Source organism: Prinia subflava, chromosome 5 (assembly GCF_021018805.1).
Source record: "Prinia subflava isolate CZ2003 ecotype Zambia chromosome 5, Cam_Psub_1.2, whole genome shotgun sequence".
Taxonomy (NCBI): Eukaryota; Metazoa; Chordata; class Aves; order Passeriformes; family Cisticolidae; genus Prinia; species Prinia subflava.
This window is the reverse complement of record NC_086251.1, coordinates 27,612,007-27,639,459: the sequence shown is the minus strand read 5'-3', so window position 1 is coordinate 27,639,459 and position 27,453 is coordinate 27,612,007. Positions and strand designations below refer to the sequence as shown.

Below are 27,453 nucleotides of genomic sequence, written 5' to 3'. Positions count from 1 at the left end.
CTGGGGTGCTGCAGTGCCCCACAGAGGGATTTGAGGAAGCCAAAGGGGGTTGTGTATCAGCGCTCCTGGACACCCAGAATTTCCTAGATTGGTAAGTGCACGTTTGTTCCTCTTCTTAAAAGAAAAGCAAATTTCAGCTCCACATAAGCCACACATGAATGCTCTGTGTGGGGGCTTAATCAGGCAGTGGGTTCAAGTAGTGTGCAGTGCAGAGACTATTGGAGAGGCCAGCCTAAGGGTAAAAGTATTGAGTATCATTATATTGAACAATGGGAACAAGTCAAAAGATATAAAGTATTTTATTGCCACTTCTTATTCTCTCTAATCACATAAAAGTAACTTAATTGTGAAATGTCATTTTATTATCAATTTTTCAGTATTGTATCTCACAAATAAATTTTGCGCCCTGTCTCTGCTTTTTTTAACAGCTTTGCAGAACAAACTTTGTAGCAACAAATGACATTCTTTATTCTCTTAACAATGTATTTAACTCATGTAAATGGGTGCTCTTTCTCTCTTTTTCCTATTACATTGAAGACATTACATTATTATTAGTATCACATTACTATTTTCCTGTATCATTGAAGAGCCGAAATTAAGGAACAGGAACACTGTCACCTGTTAGAAATAACAAAAGTCCTTGCCGTAGTAAACATTTTCTTCCAATTTATTTTCCTATGTGTTCTATTACAGTCACTGCTGGTTTTTTCCAAGGGGACCATAAATAAATTAGCCCTCTTTTTCCTTGAGGGGCTGTAAATAAGTTACTGTAAAATTACCTGAAGTATTTCAAATGTTCCACTCACAGAGGTTTTTTGTGAAGCAACGCAGTGTTCTTTACAGATCAAGGCACCTCAGCTTTCTTGGCTCTGGATCACTGCATTCTTCATTAATATAACTAACTGTTCTATCATTTTTGGACTTAGAAAAAAATGAAAACAAAAAAATTAATTTTCTTAGATCACTCTTTGGTGTGTTTGGCTGAGACCCAGAAACACAGCTGAGACCCAGAAAAACAGCAATTACAGACTTTATAGGCATCAGACCATATTATTCAGCCTCTCCCATCCTGAGGACATTGTATCCATTCTCTGCCTTGAAGCTGAAAACCCCAGCACCCCTGATAATTCACTGTCCTTTCACTAGTCATGGGTGGGAGGATTGGCAGCCTCCGTAGTGGGAAACGAAACTTCTTCCTCCCAGAGAGTGAGCTTGTTAGTTAGCCAGCACTCGCAGGGCAAGAGCTATGGGCCACAGCTCAGGTAAACATGAGCACAAATACATATACACACCTTACAGCTTATAATCTGCTTGTATACAGCATTATGAACTGAAAACATGTATGGGCATAGGACTCTGACTGTGAAGGCCACTACAGCACCTTTGCAGTCACTATTACTTCATAAAGACATCTAGTCTAGTCTTGTAAAAAAACTGTGAAATAAAAATTAAACTAAGCACAAATCCAGAAACTCATCAAGTTCTATGCTCATTTTTGCAGCACTATAAAAATCAAGAATTTAATTAATTAGAAGTATTTTTCCATTCACAGTAGTAATAGGCAAACGTTTCCATTTGTGAGCCATATGGACATACCTATCTCTGTATCACTAAAGAAACGTCATTGATGAGATTATTACACAGTTTACTGTATTGATGTATAATGCATAACTGTATTATATAACATGTATTACAGTATGTTGTATGATACAAGAAAAGTGTGTATAACAAACTGTACACTTAATATGTAATACAGTTCTGTAGCAGTGCAGGTGCAGCTTTGGGTCTTACCACCTAATGATTGGGGTGTATGGAATTCCAGCATCACAAAATGATAAGGCTGTACCTTGACAGTTTTTAAGACACAACTTGGAGTATTTATACTGTACTTCAGGATCTTTGACAGTTTTTTATCTCTGTTATGTAAGTTCTGAGCTCTGATGATTTTAGTGTCCAGGTTTTATAAACGAGAGCTGCGGTCAGTGCCACCAGCCATGTTCTCATGGGGGAGAGGAAGAATGCCAAGGTGCCATATGCTCGCTGCAGGAAATAGCAGGAATAGACCTGCCAGGCCAGGAGCAGGCCCATGGCCAGGTGCACAGGCACAGCCACGAGGCGTCGCACGTGACGCATGTGGGAATGGAAGCTGTGGCCCTGGCAGCGCATCCACAGACACCAGCACAGATAGGCCATCAGTGGCAGGTTGAAAAACATCATCTGCAAGGAACAGCAAAGAAAAATAAGACAATGAGAAGCCAAGGGTTCTGGGTAACATCTATGAAGGCTTAAAAACATATGCAGATAAAGCTGTCCCATTCTAAGGGCTGAGTACAATTCCCAGAGATGGAATCTCAGGATGCACCTCCACGACACTGCAGCTGATAAAGCTGTGACTGCCTGTGCCTGAGTCCCAGGCCAAGCATTCCTGCCCATTCCTTTGTGGTAACACTCATCTGACCTTTCCTGGAACTGATTCAGGAAGCTGGACTTAGCAAAAAAATTAGCATGGCAACACCAGACGGTCTGTATGTCAGCTTAACTCTGACCCAGCCCCCTGCAGTGTCACACTGGTACAAGGGTAACATCATGAAGAAGGAGGCAATGCTGGTTTGGTCCTCTATCTTAAATGCCAAGGAATGACACCCTGTCTTTCAGATTAATGGGAAAACCACTCCTGGGAAAACTGGATTCACGTGTGCTTAGAGAGTGACACCTACTGATCTGAAGGGTTATTAAGGCTGCAAGGGCTGCCCTGGCCACTCAGTTTTTTTGCTTAATCACTGTGTGTGAGCCAAAGGCAAAACCAGAACATTTACAGAAAATTTAGAGTTGCAAATCTGTAGAGACAGCCTCTAATGCAGATATCCAGGAAGTCCAAAGCAACATAATTTTATTAGAGAAAAAGAGAAGTTTGTGAAAATAATACACAATCTCCTTTCTTTCTGCCCTTTAAATCTGCAGAAAGGTAAGAAAGACCTCGTGTAGTCAGGCATGGTCACTAATCTCTCTATTTCCAAGACTATTTTCTTTATAAAACTATTAAAAAAACAAAAAGGAAGAAAGTCCCTGAGAAAAAAAGCTGGTGTTTAGCCTCTATTTTATAAATACTCACCTGTAAAATCCCAACCATAAATGTCATACTGCCCTGGAAGAAAGCACCACCAACAAACATCCCAAAGGAAAAACAGGCCCCCATCTGGCCATCTATCAGTTCACCTACAAACCATGGTCCTGCAAGAGAGGAAACCAAACATCACCTTCAGGAAACACAGCAGAGACACAGCCCTTTCCCACACAGCCCTTTGTACCCTGAGACTTCCTTACTGCTTGTCCATAGTAATAAGGCTCATGTTTTCACATTCAGCAAACAGCAGGCCGGTGGGGAAATACCACAGTGTGACAGGGCTTGTGGCATGCAATGAAAATACTTTTGAATTCGTTTCATCTCTGTGACAATTTTCAACACCACATATAATATCTTCCTTATGAGAGAGGTGAAACAGTGGATCCTTTCAAAGGGTAGCTTTTTCCCAGAATTACAGTAACATATATGAAACATGTGATCACAAACAATTCCAGCCTGGCTCAGCACAGAAGTTAGGCTGCTCTGTGCTATTCATACTACACTGACTAGCAAGAAAATAGCTATTTCAGTAAAATGTTATCAGAGGAGAAAAAGCTAAGATTGCTAACTCTGATGATAACAACCAAAAAATAAGTGAAAACAAACTAAATTTAAAAATACTCACTTCACTTTCAGAGTAATTTAACAATCTGTTTAATTAATTCAGGGCTTCTATATTAGGCTCTTACAAATAAACCTTTAGTTTCTTTGGACATTAACTTTTAAAGATGCACATAGATTTTATAATTTAAGTAGATTTTCCCCATTCTCCAAGTTGTTAGAATTCTTGATTTTCATCAGGATCTCATGTGTAATTTCAAAATACTAATTTATGTCCTCCAGTACTCTAAGCTACTTACCCAGAATGGTGTATAAATTCAGAACCAGAATTGAGTAATAGAAGGTGTTTGTTTTACTGAAGACATGAAGAGAATATGAAGTCAGAGTAAGTAATCCTGGCTTTTCTAAACAGAGACAACATTTAGAAAAATATACTTAATTCAGTCTGCAGCACTGCCCCAGATACATATATATATGCATGTATGTATAATACTGGTCTTTCTGAAACAAATCTGCACATTTTTTACTCATTCTTCTAAATAAGGAATATAAAAATAGTATTTGGTAAGTCTACAGAAAAATGCAGAGGAATGTATTACTATTACTGCGATAACTGAAAATAAAGAACCAATAAATACAACAATTTATATTAGAAACACCAGAGGAACCTGCCATTCTAAAGGAATACAGTCACTGTATGTAAATAATACTGAACGACCATTCTATACCCAGAAAATGAATTTAGCTAGAATGAAAAACATGGTGAAAGTATATATTAAATGAAAAATAAGAGAATCAAAACAGTAACTCTGCAAACCCAGAAAGGCGGGTCAGCATGGACTAGATTAATTTGATTTCCTTTGATTAAATCTACTTTAGTGAGATCTGACAGCAAGTCAAAATTAAGGCTAGGCATTAAAATAATGTTATTCTGACAAGTGTGTGGTGTTAGCAGAAAAAGGCAGTATTAGCTCTCTAACTGAAGCAGACAATTCCCAGATAAAGAAAGAGAGCCTTCCCAAAAAGTTAGTTTGTAGACTTACACCTACTATGTGGCCTTTTCACAAAGAATTAACCTCCCAGAGGGCAAGCTTCACTTTTGGAAATCAACAGCTCTAACAAATTTGTTCACTAATTTATCAAACATTTGTCATGGTCCCCATGGACCTAGCTGACCACAGAGTCAGGTTTTTTTAAATATTTAGCTGCTGAGTTCCATAAAGGCAACTGAAAATCTGATGCTTCTCTATGTAAACAGTTGCTGTAGTTGGATGCTACATGATTAGGAGTATAAAGGAAGGGACAACACTGACATGACTAGGAAGGGAGGTGGCTTCCAGAAAAATCTCATTAGTAAGGTGTGGTTTAAAGCATTGTTTAAAGGATAAATGCCATGAGCTTAATAGTAATAATTTTCATTTACTAGATCTATCACAAAGAAAGTATGAAGTTATGACAGAAATGGCCGTAATATTATTTTGAGAAAGACCCAATCCTGTTCATGTTCTTTGCAAAAGTTAACAAATACTGTCTTTGCAGAAGGAAATCTGTTTCTCCACTCAGGCAAGACAGAATTCTGTGACAACTGTAGTGAAACAAGCACATATACAGAACTAATATAAGACAAAACATTCCTTTCCCTACATATTGGATTCTTCATTGAGAAAATTAAAATTAAGCCTTGGACTCCAATTTAATTTTTGTTTTAACAAAGATACCTGCTCAGGCTTCTAGTTTACTTTATTTGATATATTGGAGGTTTTCCAGGTTCCCTTAAAAGCAAAACAACAGCTTCTGAGAAAGCCATCAAACCCCAAGTAGGAGATGTAAAATGCATATGGTGATTAACAGCACAATTACGTACGTATTGTTAGCACACAGGTCAACAGTAAAAAGTTTAGGAGAAAAGAGCTCTACTAAAAACCACAGGTAAACATTAGCTCATACCTTTGAGTGCTGGCTTTTGGAGGTGTCGGAAAACAACAAGCAAGGTAATCTGAATCAGCACAATCAGCCCAAAGAGCACTCGAGCCTGAAAAGACAGTTTTGACTGTAAGCCAGCCTTGGAGCATGCCTTATGGACACTGACAGGATGGTACAAAGATTCTGTATGAAACACATATTCAAAGCTCGTTGGTGTCATTGAACTGAAGAGTAAAAAGGTAACTTAAGAGTTTCTAAGTTGTTGGATTTGTATTGTACTGACTTGAATTCTCCTGAATGGCTGAAACCAATAGACCTGAATCTTTAAAAAACAGAGTTTGTAAACACATCCACTGAAAAAGCGTAGTTACACTTCCAAGGCAAAACATTGTCTGAGCACTGCTCTGAGGAGAAATGCTGCTCAAGACTTGATGTAGAATGTGTGACTGATTAACAAAACTAATACAATAATTTTAAGCCAATTATGATAAGAACTAGAGTCATGTGGACTTTCTTATGTGGTTCTAGAAGTGCACCCAAACTAAGACATGACATCCTTCTTTGCATGTACTGAGCTGTAACAGACCTGGATATGACCTGGAACTTACTAAAGTTGATGGGGATTTTACCCTCCACTTCGCTGGAGCTAGTTATAATGTCAGCAGCTGACAGTGAGAATATTTGCAGCATTCTTTCCAGAAAACATATTGCAACAGTTCACAGTGAACTTCTCTTTGGTTTAATGTTTCCTTTTTCTACTATCTCCAGTAGCTCCTTTTCAATTTCTTGCTTGCACAAAACGTGTGTATACTTATGCCCAAAAATGGATAATTGGATCTAAATCCAGGATGTCAACTGTTTGTATAAACCATTGCTGCACATTTGTGGTTGAAGCATGCAACTTGAGAACTTTAATTGTTTTGGAATTCCAACAGCATCATATATAGAAAATGTCTATAGAAAAATTCCTTCAGGAATTACGAAAATGCCTACTGCAGCTTGGGAAACCAACATGAGGTAAGAGCTGTTTTGCTGAAAGTACTTACTAGAACATAGTGGTCAGTGAGAAGAATAACAGATGGCCAAAAGTCAAATCTAAGAGAGAGGTTTTCTTCCATACCAAATAAATGGCCCCGTGTGCCAGTTCTTCCTGAAGCATCCTAGATTGATATAAAATGAGAGCGATTACTTAGCACTGGTACAAAAAACTGTCTAGTTAAAGTTCCTATTATCATTGCAGCTTTTCTAGAAAGATACAAATGATGCATGCTTCTCTGGCATACTGCTGTATTAAATTCCACCTACCAAGGATTACTTACAGTCAATTCTGCAGTTTCAAGTAAATTGGTCATTATAAAATCATCATCTGAAAGTGCTACGTATGAAGAAGAGCCTATCAGAGATTCAGCAACTTATGGAAGACTGTGACTGTTTACTGCCCTCCCCTTCCAATTGTTTTCTGAAAGTTCAATTCTAAGTAACAGCCCATATTAAAATACTTTGAAATTTTGTTGTGCTTCATTTCTGGTGTATTTGCCACAAACATACATAGATAAACAAGTGTTTGTTTATTGTCACTTATTCAACAGTTTGAGCCCAGTGTTCCAGGTGTAGCCTGACAAGCACTCAGTACAGCAGGACAGTGACTTATCTTGGCTGGTGATGCCCTTTTGGATGCAGCCTGGCCTCCAGTAGATTTTCTCTGCTGCACCAGCACACTGTTCATTCATACTGAGCTTGTGTCCACTAAGGACACTGAGGTCCCTTTTCATAGAGCTGCTCCCTAGCCAGGCAGATTACAGCCTGTGCTGCATGGATTATGCTTTCCCAGGTGCCAGTCCTTACACTTTTCCTTGATGAACTTCAGAATATTCTTCTTACCCACAATTTGCCCTTGGATAATCTGTGTTGGCTCTTCCCAGTCATGTGCTTCATCTGACCTGAGATAGTCCCCCACAGGGATGGGGGGCTAATTTTTAATTCCTAATTTTCCCAGGGACTGAAGACTGATAGGCCTATTAATTTCCTGGATCCTCCTTTAAGCCCTTCTTGCAGACAGGAGAGTCACTAGCCTTCTGCCAGTCTTCTGGGATGCCCCCTGATCTCCAGAACTTCTCAAAGACTATGGAGAGTGGCCTTGCAAAGATGTCAACCATGTCTCTTAACACTCTGGAGTGCAGTGTGAACTCCACTGTCAGACAGCGTCAGACACAAACTGTCAAAGCCCATTGATCTGTAGGATCAAGCTGCTGTGACAGCTCTTACTCCAGCTCTTCCTTCACTGACAGTGGGGCTCTTTGCATTGACCTTGATCCTTGTTCGCAAGGCCTGAGGCCAAACACTGCTGGTAAAGACAGAGGTGAAGAAAGTGTTGAGAACTTCTGCCTTTTCAGAGTTGTTGGCGACTGATTCACCTCAGCTGTTAAACATCTGGCCAGTATTCTCCTTCTGTTTCTGCTTGTTGTTAATATACCTTTAGAACCCTTTCTTGTAATTTTTGACATCTCTGGCCAATTTCAATTCAAGTTTGCACTTCTGTCATGTCTTATTTTACTTCTTATGAAAAATTATTTCTTTCTTTAGCTCAGCAGCTTTATGAATATTTTGGTGCTTAGCAGTCAATGTTTATTCCTTTATTAAATTCTTTCATTTTTGTAATCAGACAAATATGAAAGTATGTCTGTTACCATGTATTTTGTTCCTAGTTATGTGAGGCAGGAGGGTGATAGAGAAGCCACAACAAAAAAAAAATTCAATACAATGAATGCCAACAGATACCTTACCTGGACAGTCACATCTATTTGATGGAACCCTTCACTGTAGTTCTGTGGGCTCCACTTCAGCACATAGAGAGGGCCAGACACGTGATGTGCATTCCCCAGGTGAACTCCATCTACGTAGACTTTGACAGAGATAATGACAGAAGGAGAGAATGCCAGAATTCTAAGGCATAAATAAAGAGCAAAAGAACAGATTTGTTACTGGACTGTCAGGTATGTCATTACTTCCTTAAGAGAAAGTCCCTAAAGGTTAAGCTGCCTTGTACTAAAGAGTCAAAAGATTTAGAAATTAAAACAGTGAAATATCTGTAGGCTAATGGTAACATGGTAGCTCTTTCCTCCAGCTAAAAAAAGAGTAGTTCTGTATGGCACTACACAAAAGAGCAGGATAGAACACTGGCTACAGAACAGACAAAAAGGTGGCAGAAACTACAAGGTCCTAGCAAAAATAATTTTAGAACCCTTGCTTCAAAACATTTGCTAACACAAGTGGGATGCATCCCCCAGCACACATAGACACATAACTATACACTTGTAGATGGCTTCATAAAAAATTGCCAGGCTCTCTCTCTGAAGTCTTTTGTTGTTGGGAGTGGGGTTTGTTTTTTGTTGGGTGTTGTTGTTGTTGTTGTTGTTGTTGGGTGTTGTTGTTGTTGTTGGGTGTTGTTGTTGGGTGTTGTTGTTGGGTGTTGTTGGGTGTTGTTGTTGGGTGTTGTTGTTGTTGGGTGTTGTTGGTGGTGTGGGTGTTGTTGGTGGTGTTGGTGTTGGGTGTTGGTGGTGTTGGTGGTGTTGGTGGTGTTGGTGTTGTTGTTGGTTGTTGTTGTTGGTGGTGTTGGTGTTGGTGTTGGTGGTGGTGGTGGTGTTGTTGGTGGTGTTGGTGTTGGTGGTGGTGGTGTTGGTGGTGGTGGTGGTGGTGTTGGTGTTGGTGGTGGTGTTGGTGGTGGTGGTGGTGGTGGTGGTGGTGGTGGTGGTGGTGGTGGTGGTGGTGGTGGTGGTGGTCCTTTTTTTTTCCTTTTTTTCCCCTTTTTTTCTTTTTGCATTTGGACAAATGGAGTGGAATGCAAGACTGATACTGCAGATCTCAGATACCAACAAATGTACTGTCACTTGGCAGTGCTTATGTTCACAGAAACAGTGATACTAATACAGACTCAAAATATTGCACACACAATTCCTTTCATTTCTGGTAAAACAAAAGGTATTCCAGATCATGCTTTAGTCAAATGAAAGAGTTTCATACAGTTATGGTGAACAATTCTACCAGTTCATATATTTAATATAAACATAAGAATGTTCAGATAAGATTCTGAACAGGAAACTGGAAAGTAAATAGGACACCTAGTAGGACACTGCTCCCTAACTGAAAGGCATGACAAACTTCTTTTTATTGTAATCCTATGTATGCAGTATTTCAAGCAGATTAGCCTTACAGCAAATATAAAATGCTGAAAAAGGCCTAAAAGTTTGAACTATAAATGTAAAAATTAAATAGATAAGGTAGAAATGGAAAGATGAAGAGATTTAAAATGAATACGAAAATCGGCAGAGACTTCTCGTGTTTTAATATATAAAGGATGTAGAATTGAAAAGAAAAAGCTAAGAAGTCTGAAGTGACTAGAGAAAACATTTAGAAAAATACATAAACTAAATCCTGAAATCAGCAGAGTCAATGTGAACATGTGAGATAACACAGATTACATATTAATCTATGCCTATTGATTACATATGAATCTATTTTAATTATATGCTAACTGATCAGCTTTGGTTACATAAAGTTCAGTTGACTTTAGGGGAAATAACTGCATAAATAAAACAAACATGAATTACTATTACACAGTCGCAGATATGATACAAAGAGAGCTCTCTGGAGCAATCTTCCAGAGAAAAGTGAATTCTGAGAGCAGTAGGTACACATTTAAGAAAAAGGTTTTGTGTATATACATATAGGTATAGTTAAATATGGTGAAATTGAGACATCACAGGTTACCTGATATGAGTGGAATAACCAATTTTGACTAGTGGTTCATGAGTAGAACTGCTGTAAAGGAAGGATTTGGGATTGGTGATAAGAACTACAGGCCACTCTTCAAAGTTAAGGTCTGCGAAGCTGAGGAGGTCATGATCAAACGCGAGGATCCGGTACCTATGATGAAAGGAAGAAAATTTTGTTAACACATACTGCTGTGTGAACACCTGATTCCCAGGCTTCTCAAGTTCCTAAACACAATCTGGCTTTGTTTTCCATTTATTCTTTTCTGTAGTTGATCTTACACTTTCCAGCTCTGCTGTATTAACTGCACAGTTGCTTATCTCTGGTGAGGTTAATTTTATTACAAATCATGGAAGCAAAACTCAAAGTTCCAAGTGTGAAGATCTATGAAATTTTGCACATGAATCAGATACATGAACATTACATTAAAGAACTCAAATATAAAGTACATTTCTGTGTAGGTTACTCTAGTTACGGACAATGACCCCAGTGTGCTTTTTCCCTGTATTCATACTAATATCTTTGGATTACTGCAGAATAAAAACTACTATACACTCCACATAGCATCAGACATTTTTTGATATGCTAGTAAGATGACATTTTTCAGATGGACTGTTGCTGTGTCAAGAATTCTAACAAGCTAGTGCAGAGCATGAGTATTTTGAAGTAGTGATGCTGAATTTTATTACAATTTACTTGTCTACATCTGAATACTAAACACATGCAAAAGGGACATTTAGATGTCCCCTTTCTAACTTTTAAATATCAAGAATTAATAAAAAATATTTATTAGCACACTGTTGGTATGGGGAAAAATCCCAAACATACACACAAGACTCTTTTTTCAAAATCATTAATAGTAATAACCAGTCAGGCTGACCTCATGCTTCTTTCAAATTCACCACACAGCATAAAAGGGAATCACAGAACAGCAAGGTAAGTTTCATGTAATAATTTGCTCATCTGGGCTTTACTTACCTCCTATTATCCATCCAGTCTCCCAATTCGAGTTCCAGAGTGCCACCAGAGTGTTGACTGTGCAAGACTGGCATCAGCCCACCCATTGTATGGAGATGTCCACATAAATAGGCTGTGGCAGAACTAAGAAAAAAAAAACCCATAAGAATTGTGATTATTTGGATGGAAAGGAAATATCACTGCAGAAAATGTGAAAAGTGAGAAATGAGCACGTGAAGACAGGCAAGAAATGCACCTCATGCTGAAAACACCCAGGATAAGATCTTACCTCATCAGTGTTCGTATTCCAGGGGATGGGGAGATGATTGTTGAGGTGGGGTAATGGCCAAACCAGACAGTATGGTTGCTGTGCAGACTTTCTGCTGCCATCAAAGACAGCTCTGCCATTTGATTCTGAAACAGGCAGGTGACAAATCCATTTTGCTAAATAAATGTCTCACATGCATTTTAACTTAAAAATGTAAACACTATGAACACAAATGTTTCAAACTATTTTTCTGTATTAAAAAAACCCAAACTTCTGAACAAATGACCACAGAAATAAAACAGCCAGCCAAATGGAATGCAAAGACTTATACAATACCATGTTTAAAATCCCAAAAAAGTTAAAGGGTCTCTTAGGGCCTGGGCTGAGTGTGGCATCCACGCAGATGAATGAATAGTTCCCAAAAGAGGTGGTGTGGATGTAATGGAAAGAGCCATCTTTATGCCAGGCAGAGTATTTCCTAACAAAATAAGATGGAAATACTGCTGTTAGGAAAGCTTGTAGCCATGACAAACATACATTGCTTTCTCTCCTTCCATTGACAAGTAATTTCACTATTTCTGACTTACAAAATTGAAGTGCTTTTGATACTTTATGCTAGATGAGAATTGTATATATCTTCCACTGGTAAAGATATAACATTTCAACTAACAGTACCACCTAAATTGCTCAGTTAAGTATAAAAATCTGTAACTAAAATGATTGTGAGTTAATCTGAGAATCACTAAAATTCATTAAGTTTAGGTTGTTGTTTTATTTAACAGTTTTTGAGGGGTTTTGGTGTGGGCATTTTGGTTTTTTTCAGTTGTTTTAGTTTTGTTTTACTCCCTGCATCATTTGTGAAAGCTAAAACATTCCTGAGTTCAGATGATGAGTATAACTTGAACACAGCCATCCAGAAATCAGTTCATGTCCCTGTTTCTCCACCAATCAGAACAATAAAATTGCCAGAAAGGTTGACCTGAATAGAATACAAGCCAATATATTAAAAACAAGTTTTCAATATTTCTAATGCTGTAAAAACCCTTTCACAATATTTTTAAAGTTAACATTATCTTTATGAACATCATCAACATCAATAAAATTTCTTCCTTTAGTCCCACTTTGAGTATGTGTAACAGTTGATTCATCCTCTTCTGATGCTGTGAACATATAACAGAAATCTATGTTTTTGTGTAAAAATATTGTATTTCAATACAACCCACTGCCCTCTTTAATTTTAATGCATAATGAACACCAGAATGTGGTGCTGAATAACTGCTTTCCCTAGCTTCTATTTTTATTTCTGCAAACAATTTTTGTAATTTTATTTTTTTAATATCATTTATATTTTATTTATTTAAAAAAACAACTCCATTTCACTCTTCTATGCTCTCTCCCCTAGAGTGTGACACAAAATATTGTAGACATTGACAGATTTAACACACTCAATTACAAAACACAGAAGGATAAGAAATAAGAAATCTGCACAAAGAATTCCCTATTTTCTCAATTAATTTTGCTCTACTAGCTGACAATACAAAAGACAGAGGGAGTAGTAGACATGATCCTGGGCTATAGGAAAGTCAGTAAAAAAGCATATATGTGATAACTGAAAACAGAATATTGTTTAGTGAATTTGACCCTGAATACAGCTGCACCTGTATGGTAAATAAAAGTACCTGTAATAATTCTGAACACTGTCCAGGCGTGGAATGTTGAATGAATCTGTAAGGGAGACAAAGAGGAAACAAGGAAACTTTCAGATCAAATTGATCATTGGCCCATGTATCTAACTAGGTAATGTTGAGATAAAGATGTCTCAGCAGGTGCTGAAGAGCTATTTTTTAAAAAATGCATGATTGACAAGCAGATTAACTCTGCAGAGGAGACATTTTGTACTTAATGCAATTATATGGCAATAGTTTTCTGATTTAAGTTTGCATTCAAAGACAAAGGCATTGTGGGAATATAAATTATTATTTAGCAGGTAAAGCTAAACCTGTCTCAATTTTGACCACAGAGCTTTTCAGAAGCTTTTTTGGACTAGGTGCATGCTCTGTAAGTACGACTTAACTCATTGATGGAAAATAAAGTGGCCATAGCATCAGAGAATAGTGTGTGTAGAATAGACATCAGCTTGGGCAGGTCTTACTGCAACAGTTCCACCTCTCTGGGTATATATGACAAAGCATGCACTTTTGTCCCCCCAGTGCAGCTTCCTGTAACAGCCTGTTTTTACAGCCTACATGATTGTCAGCTTGTGTTTGAATGCTTACAGATGGATACAAACTCCCGTGACTCCCTTCTGTTCAAAAGAAACCAAATTTCCTTCAGCTGCTGGACATCTGATACTTTTTAAACTTAAACTTGTGAGGGGGAAGCCTATGCAAAGTAAATTGAAACCATTTCTTCAGCGTGGTAAGGTTACAGTTTGCCCCACCGTTAAATAATGTGATATATAAAATAATGATGTGGAAACTAACATCTGAAGTCATGTCCTACCACTTGCCAAGTAAAAGACTTACTTCTCTGTACTAAAACTCCAGTAAGAGCTTGTAAGAAAAGTATGTCCTCAGTAGACATGTGGATGGCAAGCCCTTCTCCTGATTCATGAGTACTGACACGCTAGTGAGTACTAACACTTTACACTCTGTGATCTGCCATCACAGGGAAGACAGAAATGTTTCACTGTCTTCTTACCATGATTCCCTTTGATGTCTATCCACTTGGTTTTTTTCATGACCCTCGATCTCTTCAGGATTGCCTGGTAGGTTTTCCACTCATCTTCTACCTGCTCAGATCCCAGTTTATCTCTTGTCTTAGCATCTGTCAGATCACCTGAGTGCACAAAGGTGAGATATAACGAGAGGCCCACACAGCTTATACAAATACTGTAACTAGAAATGCCATTCCTGCCTCCAAGTGGCTGCAGGCCTGGGTGCAATCTGGATGTTCCTGTATGTGGTCCACAAGATCAGGAGAAATGCCTTCTAATGCAGATGCAGAAGCTTCCTCAGGCACCTATTGAACCCATCACTGCAGCACTTTCACTAATTAGATAAGTAATTCTCTGTAGAAACAAAACTCCAGGTCTAGCATTAAGATTCTAAAGTATACAGTAACAGCTCAAAGTATTTTGATTTTCTTTTCAAAACTTAATCTATTTCAATAGCAAGCTGTCCAATGAAGTGGCCAGGCTTATTTCACCTCTCTTGGTATGATATGTTCAAATGGAAACCAGCAATAAAATCCTACATTAATTCACAGATGAATTTCATACAAATGAGCAGGGATTGTTCTGAGTGAGGAACTGTCTCCTAATGACTAACCACAGACATTGCTCACTTCTGTTACTTGAAACACAAGAATGTAGAATCAGGAGCAGGACAAGAGGGAAGGTAGCTGCTAGCAAGGACTAATGAGATGCAGCAACACATATTGGGAAAACAATAGCTATCTTGTGTGATTGTGTCTGTTACATTAGCTGTTAGAACACACTAAGCTCACTGAAGAAACTGAACACTGAAGAAAAAATAATTCTCTTGTTGAGAAGTTATTCTTTTCAGCTTCTAGCAGTCTCCAGCTGCAATTCCATTGCCATTGCTTAAGATACCTTAATGTTTAAAGTTCTGTCTTGAGAGCCTAAAATTTTGCCTATTTGCTGTTCCTTTGACAGTACACTCAACAGGAAATTCGCTTTTCAATGGCTTACCTGTTGCTAGAACGAGTGCTGGCTGAATGACATCAATTGTTTCAGAGCAGAATTTTTCAAAGTCAGGAGCTCGTTTGGGATCCCGAAATTTGCTGATATGAATATCTGACACCTGCAAAGGAGAAGAATGAAACACTGCCCCAAGTAGAGGGTTACTGCTTCCCTAGGTTGTTCTGCAAACCAAGGATACATAAGAATGCAACAGAAAAGCAGTCACAGTGCTTCATGTCAATGTAAGGGATACAGGGAGGGTGACTAGGGGAGAATGAAAGCAGAACAAGCAAATGATATTGCAACTCTAACCCCTAAACTCACATTTACATCAAGAAAATTTCCTTAAAACCAAAAGTGTACAATAATATGAGGAAATACTTAGGTATTCACAGTAAATTGTGATCACTGCAAGTTGCTTTTCAAATTCTGTGAGTTTCTGTGCAACACAGTGCTTTTGCTGCAAGTAAGAATACAAAGTAGTTCTGCAAAGCAATAGGTTAAAGCTACCTAGAACTTGAAATATACTGAAAATTTATTTATGTACCTGGTATGACATTTCCAGTAGCTGAGTGGAAGGATTTTTAACATTCTATCCAAGCATTTTAATGGATCTAACGAGTGTGTTTAGATCCCATTCCATGTGCCTTCAAGAAGGCAAAGATTGCCTAAGAAATGATGATATGACTTGTATGTAACTGTAAAAGATGCTGTTCATTTCTGAATCTGTCAAAGCTCTCATATCAGAAAAACTGTTTGGGGATAATAAGAAAAGTAAGATTTTTCTATTTTTTTGCATTGTGGCTTTTCAATACTGTACAAAAAATGTGTGAATGGTTTCAATTCCACTTTCCATTCTATTCAGTCAATCAATTAATTAATTGTTGTCCTTGGTTTAAGCAAATGGTATTTGATGCTCAAAAAACAGTAAGCACTTGCTTATGGCCATCTGACAAAAATTACTTGGAAAGAAAAACATTAACTTTTTCATTCAGTTTAATAAACCTGTTCTTGTGAAGCTTGTAGTTTTTGAAAAATTCAGATAAAATATCTTGGAGAAAAGTTATTTACTTCTACTTATTCAGTCATCATATGAAGAAAATATTGCCTGAATACAGTTCTTTAATTCTGCTTAGGAAAATTCCCCATTTGGAATGACATGGAATTTTTTGCCTAGATCAGAATTGCATGCTAAAAAAAGGCAAACACTTTTATCTAAAACTTTATGTTCACTTTCATTGATGCATTCAAACTAGTGTGAAGCAAAGAGCACAGCAAAACTACCTTGATACATCAAACCTCATTCAATCATTGACAAGGATACAACTTGTTTTGCTTCTTTTCAGCCTGTGGATTTGCAATTAATTTATCTCAGCAATCAAACTTCTTTCTTGAGAAAAAACCCCCAGTCTTACAGGAAACTTTACTCCTGCTCTACCAGTAACTCCAGCAAATGTAAATTTCCAAACTTACAGCAGAGAGTGGTTTGGAAGACTGATTTCTTACAATGACCTTTCCACTTTTCTTTCCTATGAGCTTAAGATTTTTAAAAAAGGTTCAACTTGTCATTTCTAAGAGTTACAGTGTCCTGGGACTTCTGAGAGCTAGGACTAAGTTTCTGTCATCACTAACAGCCATGAGAGATGAAGATCTCAGAAGTGGAGCTTTTTTTTTTTTTTAATTTTTAATTCACTTCAGATGATATCCCAATAAAAAGAAAAACAGTGGGCAAGATGAAAAGCTTATAATGCTTTTATTTACTTTCCAAAATGTAGGTGAAAGCCAATTTGCTGCTCTTTCCCCTCCCTCTGACTAATGGGGATACTTGGCCTTTTATTGCATCATAGGCAGTTACTTTCAGTAAAATGGGTGGAAGAGGTTTAGGGGTGAGGAGAAAACACCATTAACATTCCTTATCTAGCAAAGATGTGGTTCAGGAGAGGCAGGGATTAACAAGGGAGAATTACAAGGTCCAGAGCAACAGTAGAAAGCATTCAGCTGATAGAAATGGGAGAAATAATTATAAGCTTGTCAAACAAACAAGAGTGTCTATTTGGGACTGGGTAAGAAAGGAAATTCTGCTACAATAAAGGTGGATGAGCCATTAATAAAGATTAAAGCAGAAAGACTGTGATTTAGTTCAGTTTAAGAAGAGACAGCCCTGTGAATGGGAAGAAAAACAAGGCAGGAACTGCTGGGGACAGAACTGACCATCTTGAGCTCTATTCAGTGACCTAGGCTAGACCTACAGAGTCACCAGGGAGCCTGAAGTCTGTTTCCCACAACATCATCAGGCACAAGGCTGGATTTGGTGCTTGATTAGTTTCCAAGTTAGGTCAATGAAAAAGCAGCTGTTAAAGGGCATGTCTGAAAGAGAACATAACCACTTGAAAGTAAAGCCAAGTCTCAAATTAGCTGTGCTGTGACCTATCCTTGGGAGAACTCTACTTGAAGTGACACAACCAGAGAGGACATGGCAAGAGAAACATGGGCCTGTGCATGCTGCTTTGTCAGTGAGCTCTGCAGCTGCCATATGCTGCTGTATCTGACTCCTCACAAGCTAGCAGCTCAGGATAGGGGCTTTCCTTATATTCATTCAAGCATATCTCTTGAAATGTACTCTGCAGTAAAAATAAGTCTTAAGTCACTTCAGGAAAAATTACTGAAAAAAAATTACACCACAATCGGAGAGAACCAAGGGATTAATATATGCCAGTTCCTTCACTAAGAGCATTGCCTGCAGCTCATACAGTCAGGCAAAGTGTTCTTGAGATTGAGAACGAAAGCAAAACAGTAAAAGCAGCTACTTGTTAGAAGGAAATGCACAACAATCCTTGGGACATCTCAGCCATAATTGACTACAAATATGTAAACACCTCCGTGGCTAGTTCTACACTAAGTGCTTCAGGAACGCTCTGGGGAGAAGAGTCAGAAGAGGCTACAGAAGCACCAGGACGTGACAATTTGCTTCCAGGTTATGCCAGGTTAACTTGGATTTTATGTTTAACCTGTAAACAAACCTGTGTACATTTAACCTTCTGAATACTGGCACAGTACCTTCTATTGCTATAAATCAGTAAAGCTATTTTCTCAGCCACACAACTTTTCTGAGGTTTTGGACAGGGAAAGGGACAGGCAGAGCCTGCATTTCTCCCTGGGATGTTAGATAATACCGCATCAAGTACTGATGCAATATACAGGGTAGTGTAATAATTGGGTGATTTTTAATTACCCACTTCCACTACACACATCTTGTATGATAAGGAAACTTCTCTGTGGAACCATCCAGGAACCACTCTGGCAGTCACACTTGTAGCACCTGAGGTGGGCAGAGGCCCCCTCACAGCTACACCCCACACACAGAGTCAGACCAGGCTTCCTTACAGCCAGGTTTCCCATAGAAGGGGCTCAGACTTCGGGATCATTCAAATAATTTAATCTTGGTGCAGTAATTAACAAAATAACAGTTCGATTTGGGTACCTATGAGAAGGGGCCCCAAAGAGAGGAATCCCCGGGTTTTTATACCCTCACAGTCTGAGAGCAGCCAAGTCTGGGGGTCACGGGCTCCTGCCGTCTCTGAGTGTCCGGTCCCCTGGCCCGGCCACAGGTCCCCGGGCCCTTCGCTGGGTAAAGGGTTTGACAGCTCCCGGCCTTTCGCTTTGGGCTCCCGCCCCCCAGAGCTCAGCCTGCAGCTCGCCCTGCAGCTGCACATCGAGCTGCCGGCACTGAACGTGTTCCTCAACGCGACCTTTCGGGCAGCCCGACAAAACACTGTAACCTGGGCTCCACCGCACGCCTCCGCTGTGCCGCGGCTCGGCCGCCCCTCGCCCGCCCGGCCCCGCTCACCTGCACGACCCAGAGCAGGTTGGCGGCGGCCGCCCCGGGCGCGGGCTGCGGGGCCCAGCGGCGGCGCTGCCCCGGGGCCGGCGGCGCCCCCGGCGGCCCGTACCAGTCCAGCAGCAGCGCCACGGCGGCCGCCGCCAGCAGCCCCGCCGCCAGCCCCAGCATCCTGCGCCGCGCCGCCACCGCGCCCGCCCCGGGCGAGCCCCGCGCCGCCGGCCCCGGCACTTCCGCGTTGCGCCTCCCCCGCGGCAGGGCCGCGGTTGGCTCGGAGGAGCGAGGCCAGCGGGGCCGGGGGTGGGCGCTCCCCTTGTGCCGGCGGTTTTATCCGGCGAGGCCGCGGCATCCCGCCTCTCCCCCCGCTGCCTGGGCCCTGAGCGTTCCCGCTTTCCGCTGGAGTGCCTGGAAATGCCTGGGTTAAACCAGAGCGAAACCCAGGTGTACGAAGAGATCAGTGTCTCATCCCGCTTCCAAATACAGCGTGTAAACTTTCGCTTTTTCTCCTGATGGTATTATAATTCCAGGTGCTGGGAAATCTAGGCAGTTGACCTATTTTGCTCCTGACAGAAGTCTTTTTATGGTATTTTGACAAGTTTTTAAATATAAAAAGATAAACTAAATTCATATTTTTATGTACACCATTTAAACCTTGCTATAGCAACTGCACAGTTTCATAATTGCAAAGTTATTCACTGCTATCACCTCAGTTTACTAACTACTGCCCATTTACTGTTGAGATTTTTTTTCTTCCCATCTTATGTATGAATTTAGGTGAAAAAGCTTCTGTCACTCCACTCTGATATTAAATACGATGTTCTCAAACAACTTCAAGTATTAGAAGTTTCTAATTCAATATTGTTTAATTGTAATTATATTTTCTCATATAATTTATCATAGGACAAAGATTTAATTTAGCATTGATAATGATTAGCATTGATTGATCAAGAAAAAACATTTTTCACATCAGTTCGACTGCATTAATATAAGACGTCTTTTTAGATGGTCTTCATAATTAAGCTGCTCTTTTGCAGGACTTCATGTATGTTTGCTTTGGTTTTTTTCATCTGCCTTTCATCTTGCTTGTCCACATATTCCCCTAAAAAAAACCCCTGAAGAAATATTTCTAAATAAACATCAATCAGTGATCCTGGTAATCTTCAGGAATAATCTCGAAAACTAGGGCTTGCTCACTTTCTTCCTGAAGCTCTACTATTTTATTTTAGCTCTAGCAAGGCTGTCAAACATTTTGTCCGTATTAAAATTGATCTGAATTCCTGTTTTGTTCTTCTTTCCTCTATTACTGTAGTATCCATGGAGATCTTGGTGTTTCATGCCATTTCTGCCTGGGCAGTGGTGCCAACTTGTTTTTTAAGAAGTTAGCTGACACCTTTTTTGCTGTCTCTCAGTGCATGTGGGTTCCATTACTTTTTAATAATAATTTTTAAAAATAAGTCTAACAGTAAGCTTTGTTCAGTTAAAGCAATTGATTTTACATTAGCATAACTTCTAAAAGTCCCACAGTAAAGCAAACCCCCAACGATAGCTAGCTAAAAGACGTGGCCAGGCAAGCGGCTTGCCTTGCAGCACGGGGGGCTGCAGGCAGCCCTCCTGCTGCTCAGCTGGGTTTGTTGCTGTCCTGGAATTCTGCCTTGCTTCTGTAGCTCGACTACATTGGAGCCTGGATCATACAATTGCTAGTGTTGATGCCAAAACAGGTGAAGGGGTCCAGTAATTACAGTCCAAACATGGTTGTTGTGCAAACACTTGTGGTTAGCGGTCAGCCATGCTATTGAAAAGGATTGGGTTCAGTTCAGCAATATGGACAGACAGAATGAGATGAAATTAAGTGTCTTATGGCAAAATTCACTTTGGACTTTTTACACCTCATACCTGTCTCAGTGATGGTGCTTTTAAGTGACAGATTTCAATAATATAAACAAGTCTGCAGGACTTAATACGAAGATGACTGGTAGCTACAGCAGAGGAACTGTGTTCAGATGTTCTGGAGAGGTAAGAGAAGAACTTTGGGAGTACCTGTGGCTGAATCATCAAATCAAATCACTGAATATACCTGAAAAGATCACCTATAAATTTTGGCCCATCCATACTGATAACTGAAGAATGTGGAAAAGCTGCTTGGAGGCTTGAAACAGGAAGACTACTGGGAGGAAGGAGACAGTCTTCCCAATATCCAAGATATCAGGCATTTGAGATGGACCCCAAAATCCAATGCTAAGGCTGTTAGGAAGGCACAAACACATGGAATTGTGCAACTGGACTGCAACAATCTGGAAAACTTCCAGCAACGCGTAGGTGGTGTCTGTCACATATCAATCGAGATCCTAAATGCCCTAATCTGCCAAATCTGCTAAGTACCCAGAACAGTTATGATATACTGTTGGAAGGTCTGGAGGAAAAAATTTGATCTTGGAGACAGGCATTTGCTTAAAGCTACTGCTGCCTCCTACACCAAGTTAATAAAATTTTGCCTTTGCTTAGCCCATATGGGAGCCACATGGAAGCGGTGTGACTTTGAACCTGTGCAGATGGAATTACTTATGCTATCATCGTGCTAGCAATATGATGAGGGGGACATAGTCCCCTGCGCCACGGGAGGTTTAGGTTAGATATTAGGAAGAATTTCTTCACAGAAAGGGTGATTAAACATCAGAATGGGCTGCCAGGGAGGTGGAGTCACTGTCCACGGAGATGGTTAAGGACAGACTGGATGTGACACGCAGTGCCACAGGCTGGATGATAAAGTGGGGTTTGTGGTAGCTCGGACTCGATGATCTCAAAGGTCTTTTCCAACCTCATTGCTCTGTGACTCCGTGACTCTGTAATGCAGGGCGCCAAGTGAACACCCACACGGTACGGTTTAAGTGCCTGCAGAGGAAGTCCATCCACGCAACTCAGCACACAGGACCAACACCAGCTCGGCCTGCCGACCGTCCCGAGCGCTGCGGGCCGGGCCCCGCTGCGGCTCCCGCCGGCGCAGGCGGCGCTGCCGAGGCCCGCGCGGCGGCGGCTGCGCGCGGGGCGGGCCCTGGGCCGGGGCGCAGCGCCCGGTGACGGCGGCGGCTCTTCCGGGCCGTGACGGCGCCGCCGGCCGCGTCCCTCGCTCTCAAAATGGCGGACGGAGCCGACAGAGGTCCCGCGGCGGGAGCGGCGGACGGCCGGGCCCCCGCGCAGGCCCCGGAGCGAGCTATGGTGAGGCTGCAGACCGGCGCCGCGCCGCGGTTCCCTTTGCCCGCCTCCGGGGCAGCCCGTGCCCTGCCCGCGCTGCCGCCCCGCCGCTCGGCCGAGCGAGGCTGGCTGTCCGCCGCTGCCGAGCGGCGCCGCGGAGGGCCGGGACGCGCCGCTGTGCCCCCGCCGTGGCCGGCGGGAGGCGGCGGCACCTGCCGGGGCGCGGCCGGGCCGTTGGGGCCGGAGCGGGCGGCCCGGTGCCCCCGTGCCGGCGGCCGGCGGGGCTGCGCGCCCGCCCCGGAGGCCTGCGCTGGTGCGGCTCCGGGCTCGCCGCCGCTGCGCCGGGAGCGGAGGGCCAGCCCTGCCCTGGGCACGGCGAGCCGCTGTCAGGGCCCACGGGGAAGCGATTTGTCTCAGTTCCTCGCAGCATCTCTCGGTCCCTGTCCCGTGTGTTCAGTTGACACTTAATGACGAAACTAAATGAGATCAAACTGTGGAAAGCTTCAGAGACTGTCCTTGAAACGTTGCAGTGTATATGTACATGTTTGGCCATAGTCCTTTGCCTCTCTTATTTAAAGGTGACTTTACTGTGGAACAAAAAGATCTGATTAACAAATTACTGTTCTGCAGAGTATGTGAAGCAGCAAATAGTGTTATTTAGAAAGAATGTAGATGGAAACAGTTGTTTGCTGAACAGAAATAGTATTTCTTTTTTTCTTCTGGAAAATAATTGTCTGTAGATAATATTTGGTTATTGAACCCAATTTGGTGTTGATCCTGGCTAGTGGCAGCATGCTAGCGCCTTCTGTGGTTTCCTCCACAACCTTGTGCCCTGATTACTTGTTGAACACTTTATCTAGAGGAGTTTAAAACTCAAAGGCTGACAACTTAAGAAAGGAAGGCAGAGTGATGTGTATCAGGAACTTTACATTTTATGTTCTATTTTCTGTAACAGTCTGCACACATAGTATAGTTTTGAAGCTGTTGACTGCCAGTGTTTAAAAGTTGGGTGCTGGCAAGCATGTGGAATAGCTACTTTTTACATGATGCTACACATCACTAATAAAAGGAGGAAGATGTTTACTCATGGAACTTGTCTTGCATGTGGCAGCACTAAGCCAACAACCATTATTCCTTGTATCCTTCTTCTTAGAATTTCAAGTATCTGCAACTCGTTAGAAATAGCCCTCTAGTCACAGACTTCAGTCTTAAGTGCTGTATATTTCTGTGATTGAAACAGGCCTATGTGTGGATTTTTTTTAATGAGAAACAACTTGATTTCAAACAAGGAAAAATGTGATTTGATTGCATAGTGTCAAAAATTGCAAGCCAATTGCAAAGTTAAGAAATTGTAAGGCAATTTCTTAACTTGTGAGCTGTCCATAAGGCCATTGGTACTGAGGGTAAAGTGACAATCAGCAGCAGAGCAATCCAATCAACCTTTCATTAATTGGGGACATAAGTTAGCCCATAAAACTGGTAATAGTGGTACTGTGAAAAACTAAGAGAGAGTTGTTGAGATCCTCTGCTGCTCAAAGGTGATGCTGGTCCACTAAGTTGTCATAATTTTTATGTGATTTCAGCCAATTGAAAGTGTCTGGACCAGGATTATTCTTCCAAGGAAGATAGTTGGCTATCCAAACTGTGTTGTCTGCCATACATCCAAACAAACTGCAGGGATTTTGACAGGGAGTAGAGGGCTGAGGGTATGTTATAAAAAAGGGAGAAGAGGAGCCTAGAATGTGTACTTAGGTTGTGTTTGACAGCATTTGTGATGTTAGATAGGAAACCTGGCTATAGTGATGCTAGAGACAGCTGTAATGTGGAAGCAATACACCCAATTTACTGCTGTCCTAAAGATGATACTGAGTAGTTGGAACTAATCTATCCTGCCTGACTTGTGCTTTCACTGTGCACAGCTGTTCTGGAAGTCACTGTGGTGATAGAATTGAAAAGTTGTGTGGAGCAGAAAGAACTTGTTAAATAGGGTGAGTTTTGGCCTCGCTGAATTGTCAAAGCTGTCTCAATGTCAGAGCAGTCAGACAGGCTCTTGCTCCTCTGTTTGTCTCTGGCTTTGGGTGCCACTGGCTGCAAACCTTCCCGGAGTGCTGGGTGCATGGTGCAGGATCACCTGAATGATTCTGCAGGAGCCAGCCTGATTATGGAGTGGATGGTGATGACTCACGTAATAAACTCTTCTGCATCAAGCCCAAGTCAGTGGTGTCCTGTCTCCAGCTCTTCAGGTTGGATGACTGTGGTTCAAAACACTTAATTTGGTGTTTCACTGCATTAGTTGAAGTCAGGTCCTGTCGGTGCTTCTGTTTCTCCATTGCTCCTTGAGCTGTCCTGGAAGAGAGTGGGCTGAATTTAATGCTGATTAGGTAGTAAACCCTGTCTACCAAACTCAAGTTTACTTTCTTTGCTTTCCCAACAGCATCCACAGTTTACTTGGCTGACTGATGGGCTGGATTTGGCTTGTCTGGTAGTTGGCTAGCAGGCATTGCTGGTGGCCTGACAAAAACCTGCTTTGCAGGCTGGATCCAGCCCTTCGTTGGTTGTCCATTTGTATTCTAAACAAATTCTCATTTGACTCCTGCCTGCTTTTGTGTCTGCTACCTGCAACAGGGCTTTGATATTAAGCTATTTCAAGGATTTTAAATTTACACTGAATCTTCAAATTTTCATGTGTGTGTCCCTTCTCAGTAATATTTGTGAAGAAAAGCAAGGGGTTTTTTTAAGGTTCTTTGTTTTGTCATCAGTCAGAACTCCTAACAAAAGCTGAGATGTAAGTGGTGTAGCAGTGAACAAGAAGAGAAATGCTTATATTATTAGGATATTTCCTTTAAAGACAGGAAAGTCCCAAATTTCACTTTCGTAATGTAAAACATGATAGAGGCACTTGTGCATTTTAAGGTATCTCAGATCTTTTGTGTCATTCAGTGCTGTTAATTCTCAACTGAGAAAGTGTATATGAGAAGTCCTGCTACTGTGGATGTGTCTTAATCAAGTAGTAATATGGAGGGGATATTCATATTCATGTGCAGGTCATTTCTTGAAATTAGTGAAATCTGAGTCAGGCATTTTATTTGGAGTTGCAGTGTCTTCTAGACTGAATTGACCTGCTTAGACTAGGTGACATGTCCATATAATTTTACTTTGTTAGGCTAAATTTGTTTAAAACTTCATTTTAGGTAAGCCATCATATCCTTTAATGTAACTAAGTCCTGAAATGCACATGATCAAAGCCATGTATTTAGAGCAGTGCAGCATATTGGCAGAGCAGTGTTTGCTGTACACTTGTGTCAGTGTCCAAAAAATGGAGCTGTGAAAGTTGCAACAGGTAGCTGGAGCATGGCCAGATCCTGTTTGCATCCTTATGTATTTACTGAAGTGCTTTCATATTGTTATGGCACCAAGTAGTGCTGTGGGTATTTCTTCCCTGTCAGCTTTTATGTTTACTCATACTTATTGGTAATTTTGTGGCTTTGTTAGTGCAGGGGAGAACTGATTGTAAAGGTATCTGTTATCTTTGCTCGAGTCCACATAAAGTGCAGGAGGTATGATTACTGTAGTCCTATTACAATATTGCAGTTGAGAGGTTATGTGGCTCCAGGAGAAAGCAGTGGGTATTCCTGATAGCCTGTAACTGTTCCAGTGTCTCCTAGATGTCACAGCCATAGAGAAGTTAGGGATAAACAGGTTGGGTTTGGTGTATAAGGGAAAGTGTTTGAGGGATGCTAAGTGAGTGCTAAGTATGGATAGAGTCACCTGAATTCTTCTGCACATTCCTTCACTGCAGCATTAGACTGTATACAGTGGATCTGAAAATTGATGATAATTGGAAAATTAGGTAAGTGTGAATACACAGGAGATTTAAAAAGAATAGTAGTGGTGTTGTTTTCCACTCTCCATTCTTCCATTAATGAATTATTTCTTTGTAAATATTCACTGTAGCTGTATCTTTTGAAGTGCACCAAAAGATACACAAAAAGTGTATCTTTTGGTGCTTGCTAAGACATTTCATGGATGTCCTGTTCCTTCAAAAGTAGGAGACCACAGCATGGATGTTAAGGATCAAAGAAAGAATCAAAGTATTACCTTTGTTTCTCTAGAAACAAAATAAAAATTATCTGTCGAATGAACAATCAGAACTTAAAATTAAATTTCAAAGTCTCACAGAATATTATAAGTAACTCTGCAAAGATTATTTTGCCATTTTTATAGGGAGAATAACTTTTCCCCCACAATAAGTATTTTGTACATTATTTTGGTTTACTATGTGATACTAAATTCGTGCTTCATCTAGTGTTAGTTGTATGTTGCTATCTACCAAATGCAGGTTTCACCAAAAAATTTGGAACATGAAAAGGTGATGAGATTGCATGCCTCAAAGACTTGAAAATTAGTTGTAGAATTCCTGACTATTTTGCCTGAACCTACTTAGTAGTAGTATCCTAATTTTGCAGCATATTTAGGCTGGAGGATCCACTTGGGAGGGGGGTACAATAGAGATAGTTCTAGCATGGCAGAGAGAGCTCCAGGCCGTGTTTGACTCCAGTTGTCTCCTTGGGCACTGCGTTGCTTTCAAGTGCTCACTCCCATGAGCTTCAGCTGTGCTCCTGTGGTTTGGAGTGCCTGCGACTGAAAAGTGACCTGCAGTTTCCAAGAGGCTGAGCAGCTCGGGTGTGTGCCTTGTTTACCCTGAGGAAGTTTAGCTGTCCAGCAGCTGAACAGTATTGGATGGTGCTGGTGGTTACTTGTCCTTCTCTGGTGGTTGCTGCCTTGCTCTGGTTCAGCTCGGCTGGTGGCCATTGGTGACTGCTGGAATGGAGGCAGATTGTACTGCAGACAAAGCTTTCCCAGTCTCTGCTGGTTCTGAGCCTCATTCCCAGTGGGCAAACACCTGCATCATTAAAACCTCTCTCGACATGAATTGGCACCTGTTTTGGCTCAGGGGCCAAAGTTCAATGGCTCTAGAGATCAGAAAGTTCTTTTACGTCTTTGATGTTTTGTTAGGACAGTGTTAGACAGTCTTGAATGTTACCTGTGTTGTGCCAAGGGAAAAAAACTTTTGAAACCTAACTTGCTTCTTCTAGTGTAATTACTAATAACCAGAGCAG

The 27,453-nt window shown here is 41.0% G+C and overlaps 2 protein-coding genes across 5 annotated transcripts in view; one reads left to right on the top strand and one right to left on the bottom strand.

Moving 5' to 3' along the window:
• Nucleotides 1-280: 280 nt before the first annotated feature.
• Nucleotides 281-19,489, bottom strand: TMEM62 (transmembrane protein 62). The gene is made up of 14 exons (XM_063398626.1): nucleotides 19,154-19,489; nucleotides 15,316-15,427; nucleotides 14,304-14,441; nucleotides 13,283-13,328; nucleotides 11,940-12,081; nucleotides 11,625-11,749; nucleotides 11,357-11,479; nucleotides 10,376-10,531; nucleotides 8,392-8,551; nucleotides 6,655-6,768; nucleotides 5,633-5,717; nucleotides 3,985-4,089; nucleotides 3,113-3,231; nucleotides 281-2,217 (listed from the first exon to the last, which is right to left on the bottom strand). Exons 1-14 carry the CDS (start codon nucleotides 19,313-19,315, stop codon nucleotides 1,891-1,893), a joined length of 1,914 nt encoding a protein of 637 aa, XP_063254696.1. The 5' UTR covers nucleotides 19,316-19,489; the 3' UTR covers nucleotides 281-1,890.
• Nucleotides 19,490-22,181: 2,692 nt separating this feature from the next.
• Nucleotides 22,182-27,453, top strand: part of UBR1 (ubiquitin protein ligase E3 component n-recognin 1) — a 58,886-nt gene continuing 53,614 nt past the window's right edge. For all 4 annotated transcript variants that reach the window (XM_063398625.1, XM_063398623.1, XM_063398624.1 and 1 more), the window contains exon 1: nucleotides 22,182-22,357. In XM_063398625.1, coding sequence (XP_063254695.1) covers nucleotides 22,277-22,357 — 81 coding nt within the window. In that variant the 5' untranslated portion in view covers nucleotides 22,182-22,276. The remainder of the gene's footprint in view (nucleotides 22,358-27,453) is intronic.